Source organism: Pinus tabuliformis, chromosome X (genome assembly GCF_031772625.1).
Source record: "Pinus tabuliformis cultivar Carrire ecotype Pingquan chromosome X, CPIR1, whole genome shotgun sequence".
NCBI lineage: Eukaryota > Viridiplantae > Streptophyta > Pinopsida > Pinales > Pinaceae > Pinus > Pinus tabuliformis.
Genome location: NC_142308.1, coordinates 746,806,659 through 746,812,658, shown reverse-complemented (window position 1 = coordinate 746,812,658; position 6,000 = coordinate 746,806,659). Strand labels below are relative to the sequence as shown.

Sequence of the window (6,000 nt, the reverse complement as noted above, 5' to 3'; positions counted from 1 at the left end):
GATTTTCTTGGGGGTTTTTTGGTTCCTTGGTGTTTTACAGTGGTCAATAGTCCTCTGCAAAGCTTGGTTTCAAAACCCAGATCCAAAAAACTCCTAGATCTAAGTTTTTTTCCCTCTGTTTCGCATCTGCAATTCAGACCAGGGCGTTGATGGGTTACTAGTTCTGTCCCCACAACTAGGTAGGAACATTGCTAGGCCTTATGGTTTGGTTCCCATAACTAGGTAAGAGCGTTGATCCCTCAAAGCAAAAATTTTCTGATGTTTCCCCAATCACAATTTGATCCTCTCACTTGGCAAAGGATGTGCTTATCTTCTTGATTGTAGGGGTAGTTTTTTGAGCTATAACAGGGGATACGTGTCCTAAGGGAAGACGACTATCCATTTGACCTAGAAACATAACTATGGAATATTGTGATGACTTGTAATCCCATTTACTACGAGGTTCCCCTTGGCTATATTTGTAACATGCTTGGCTAGCTCACTCGCCCTCGTATTGTTGGATCTTAGAACATGGAATACCGACTAAATCGAGACCTCTTTAATAAAAAGATATATTATTCTAAAAATTACTCTAAGTTTGAGGTCCCTAAAATCAGATCTTTCAATAACATATTTGAAAGATAATCATAAAATCTTTCATAGCAACCTCTACTTGGTTATTAGAAGTATGCCTCTATCCTTAAAAGTAAATCTATTCCTTTTGTTCTCTAAGATGAAAAAATATAACTAATATAATTGATCGTCCAAAGAGAAAACCATTTAAATAATAAGAAATATCAATAAACGTTATTCATAACACAACACATTTGTCTGCCAATGACATCTTCTTATGATCTAGTGATCTTATCAAACTGTAAATTTTCCACAATTCGCTCTGAATCATAAACAGCTTGAATGGATCCTCCCTATTCTTATTCATGAACCATAAAAAACCGCCCCTTTTTTAAGCATATTCGGACACACTTTGACACTCGCTTTTCCCTGCGTACGAGTGTGCTGGTTAACTTACTCGTATATTGCCCATTGCATCGAAGTTAGAAGGCAAAGGATTTATGGCAGGCTTCCATGCTAGGGATCTCGGACAACTTTGGCGAAGCGATTACTAGTATTTTGAAAATTGCATATAAAACAATCCTAAACAAAACAGAATCTCCGGGTTTCGCATTTCCAATCAGGCGGGGCACAAAGTGGAAATGTAGGAAGCTATCGATCGATTGAATGAAGGCTGATGAACAGGTAGTAATGGTTGGAACATATATAGGGGCGAAGTGTTCTCGCCTATTCTAGCCTATGTTCATCATATTATGCCAGTGGAGTGAAGCGAAAGTAGCAAATTCAAATGGCTGCTGCCCTTCTCAGACGTCTCAGCTTCGGCCAGAAGAGGTCATTTTTGAAGGTAGATCGGTCTGCAATATCTCTCCCCCACATTCATTCTAAACTCAGAGAGCTTGCCGCAGATCTTTTGGGTTTCCCCATGCCTCCTCCTCCTCATGGATCGAGGTGGCGCAGGGTAGATGTTAACGAGATTAGCCGTAAGTTCGCTACTGACACGGCCAACCGCTCCAGATTCCTCATAAAGGCTGTTATCTATGATATCCCCTGTTTCATTCACCCGCCCAAAACTAAAACTGAAAAAAATGTTGATCAAATGGTAAATGGTGAAATGGGCTCTGTCCAAGCTGTGCTTTCAGGGAGAGATTGGAGCAATGTTATCCACCTCGATCAGAAAGAAATTGCTAATGCCGCTACCTCCCCTGACATCCCCTCAGTCACTGCCGCAGTGGTAGCGCAGAGGCTGGGAGTAGGGAATATCCCTGGATTGCAGCAGATGACTGCGGGTAGTAATAAAATTACCTGGCAGAGTAAGTTTGAGGAGAAGCAGAAGCTTGAATCAATCCTGGGGACGAGGGATAGTGTGAGAGCCAAGTATATGGAGAAGATCAGGCAGAAGAAGATGATGGTAGAAGCTAGGAGGGAGAGAGATCGGTTTGGCATCAATCCACTGCCTGTTCCTCCAACGGGGCCTTCTGACAAAGCTTGGAACGTTACACCGGGTTCACCTGCATTAGTTCGCTATCTCGAGGTATGCTTCTTCTCAGCTAAAACCAGCTAAAATTTATGGGTATGCTTCTTCTCAGCTAAAACCAGCAAAAATACTATGGAAAATTATTTTAAAGTGTAAAAACTTTGGCACTAGTCTCTAAATGCAAACTGTAAAAGGTTCATGTTCAGATTTCTTATCATCTTATATAGTCTAATATAAAATTTTGGCAAATCTTAAGGGGCAAATCATTTAAAATAATTGAAAAGTAAATAATCCATTTTTTTGAGAAAAAACATGGAAAATTGTCATGTCCCTTTTCAAATGAATCAGTCAATGGGTGCAACAACACAATTTTGGCATCAATTTTGGCTTAGGAGAAGGACCCCACACGCAAAAGTTAGGAACTACAGGCAATTCGATTTATCTCTAGCAGCTAGTGGAATGTGGGGGCCACCACATGCATAATTCGAACTTGGCCAAGGAATGCATTGGAGGGAATTCGAACTAGTGGAAGAAGGGGCCCACAAGAGGCTAAGGGGGTCCAAAGTCATAAAAGAGGATGGAGCTCTCATTTTGCAGCATTTTGATTATTTGACAAACAACTTACTCTTGTATGCTCTGCTGCTTAGCAAGTCTATCGACTGTTTAGCTACGAGTCTTCCGCAAGGAAGGTTCAACGTCTACTTCAGGGGACTATCCGTGTTCGCTCTAGGGAGGCTATTCCATAGAGGTTGCAGGAGTTTCAACATCGATTCATAGTTCATTCAACCACGCAGAGGAAGGGATTGCGTACTTTCTGGGCAGCAAGAAATACGTAGAGGAAGATTGAGCCAGCTAGGAGGTCCCTAACTTGGGACTGCGTACTTTCTGGGCAGCGAGAAATACGCAGAGGAAGATTGAGCCAGCCAGGAGGTCCCTAACTTGCTGGGAGTTCCGGGAGCAAGGAAGGTAGAGGGCTGAGGGTATCTTCTCAGAGTTTTGTAGCCAACTAGTCAGTACACACAACAATACACATTTCTGGGCAGAGGGACTGCACAGTGGCCTCTGGCAGCGAATTCGTGGGGGCTTGGGTGAGCAGCCATCAGGGCCAAGGGCCATCCGGGGAGCAAGGGATCAACTACTACAGGTGAAAACAACATTTGAGGGGTGTTTCTAGGTGGATTTGCAGGTTGTTTCCTGCAAGTTGAATTTGGCAGCAGTCGCTTGGTAGGGGCTCCCAAGAGGCCAAAAATCCAAAGTCAAAATCATCGAAATTTCTTTCTGAATTTTTTTGGGTTTTGTACAAGGAGATTAAGGCTGAAATAACAGAATTTTCTGGGCGGTTTTTGAGCACATTCAAGCAGGTCAAAATCCGCAGAACAACAATTTTTTAGGACAATGCAATGCATAGTGGTGCAGCAACCGAACAACCATCTTTCCAGCTATTCCATCACCTCGGTTTGGTTTAGCTTGTCCTTGAGACAAGCCCAGGTGCACCACTTCATTCATATATTCTACTCATGCTCTCATATTTCATAATATATGGCTCAATAGTTCTAGTTTTACAGTTTTTCATGGGTGTTTGATACATGTTTTTAATTTTATGTTGCTGCACTATTTGTTTATTTGAAATATCACTTAAATTCCTGTTTAGAAACATTACAAAAATTAACCCATCTACAAAATCTCTAAAATTTTCCATGTTCTATGTATTATTATATTTCCGTGGATTGCATGGATGAGCCAATAAAACTAGAATCAAAGCTAAGATGGAGAAGCATTTCTGTGGATTGCATCAATGAGCAAATAAAACTAGAATTTTAGAGCTAAGATGGGGAAGCCCAATCTGTGATTCTGTATCGTGCATATTTTGCAATGATTGTTCTATCTATTTTGTAGATGGATTAAGGTGTAAATACAGTGTCCATGATTTTGCCTACAGTTTTTTATCTTATCAAAAGGCCATCTCGGTATTGCATGAAGAAATTTCAACCCCCACTTTGGTTATCAGTTTTCCTTATCACTCCATGCATTTAGTTTTAAATCCAAGCATGATAAAAATTCTAAAATCTGGAAATAATAATATTTTTCTAAAAACACAAATTTAGAGATTTCACAACTGCTGAAATTGCAGAAATAAAACACAGCAAAATTATGGCAGCCACACATAGAAAATAACACAGTGATTTTTGGTCAATGTGACCTTGGAAAAACCCCCTACAACTCTTGGGGAAAACCAATTTGAGAGCTCTTCTTTATTTCTGAAAATGCTTTTACAGAGACACTGAAATACACAGTAAAAATTCTAGCAACCACAAATTACAACTTATCTCGATTTCCGTGCTTGAACTCCACCTCGAAAGTCGTGCCAATCAGCAAATAGCCAAATCATAAATTTCTATAGCAATAAAACAACATTAAATGTTGTACGACCAGACTCGAAAAATGTGCCCAGAACTTGCTGTCCCTCTTCCTCGATTTATGTGCCTTTCTCCTGTTGTACGATTTTCCTTGGGATGCGTGCCAATAAATGCTGCTGTCCATATTTGTTGAAATGTCTTCTTGCTGCTCTCCTTCACTTCCTCATTGCTTAGAAATTTTTTCCTTGCTCTCTCTTCTCTTTCTCTCAAATGCTCATGAAAGAGTGAATTGATCTTTTCCTCTTATTTTCTCCTTTTATTCTTTAAATGACCTTTTGGGTTACCCTAAGATCTAATGGCTGAAATTCATTTAGATCTAGGCATGAGAATAAATGTGCATTTAATTTTCACTTTCTATTTTTTAACTCACCCACTTAAATAAAGATCCACTTAGCCTTTTATTTCCATAGTCACTTTTTCACTTTCTAATTCTTCATTCACTTTAATAAAGTCACCTTTAAATTAGAATGTAATTTTATCACATATAAAGTCACTTTTAGATTAGAATGTAACTTTATCACTTATAAAGTCACTTTTAAATTAAATTGACTTTACCACTTATAAAGTCACTTTAGACACTTTTCCCTAGGCCAAAGATCAAAGCCTTAGGAATCACTTGTCCTCTGGTACCCAAATTTTAACACTCCCTCTTACCGAGAAAAGTGTTCCTCACCACTCCCATCTTATCTCTGAAGTAGACATGCTTGCCCCGTGGTAAGGCTTTGGTGAAAATGTCCGCTACCTGCTCATTTGTGGAAATGTATTCAAGCTTGACAACTCCCTTTTGGACATAGTCTCTAATGAAGTGATACTTGATCTCAATATGCTTTGACCTGGCATGAAAAATTGGATTCTCCATGAGTTTTATGTAACTCTGATTATCACAGTCAATTATTGAAGGTCTCAATGCCTGACCAAATAGACCAAACAACATCTTACGAAGCCATATGGCCTCACAACTAGCCAAACTAGCAGCCATATACTCTTCCTCAGCTGAACTCAATGCAACTGATTGTTGTTTCTGGCTGATCCACGACACAACTGTCGAACCCAACCCAAAACAACACTTGGAAGTACTCTTCCTATCTGAAGCACAACCTGCCCAATTTGAATCCGTGTACCCTGCCAGTCTCACTCCATCACCCTGTCTATAATCCAGACCAAAATCTACAGTATCCTACAAGTAACGAAGAATGTGTTTTGCAGCTACCCAGTGCACTTTCCTGGGCTCACACATGAACTGACTCATAGTGTTAACTGCAAAACATATATCTGGTCGAGTGTTGAGCAAATACATCAAACAACCAATCAACTGCCTGTATAGAGTAGGATCCACCAACTCGGAATCAGAAGCGTGAAGCTTCTTTCAGTTAGTGATCATAGCTGTAGACATGGGTTTGCAGTCCTCCATGTGAAATTTGCTAAGAATATCCACAATGTACGTCCCTTGTCCCAGGAAGAAATGCCCCTCCTCCTGCCACACCTCCAATCCTAGAAAAAAATGCATCAAGTCGATATCCTTCATCTCAAACTCTGAAGCAAGAGCTCTCTTGCAGC

The 6,000-nt window shown here is 40.2% G+C and overlaps 1 protein-coding gene across 2 annotated transcripts in view; it reads left to right on the top strand.

Annotated features, from left to right (window-relative positions):
- The first annotated feature begins 818 nt into the window (after positions 1-818).
- LOC149142051 (uncharacterized) overlaps positions 819-6,000 on the top strand; it is a 123,836-nt gene continuing 118,654 nt past the window's right edge. For both annotated transcript variants that reach the window (XM_089447762.1, XM_089447761.1), the window contains exon 1: positions 819-2,083. In XM_089447762.1, coding sequence (XP_089303888.1) covers positions 1,340-2,083 — 744 coding nt within the window. In that variant the 5' untranslated portion in view covers positions 819-1,339. The remainder of the gene's footprint in view (positions 2,084-6,000) is intronic.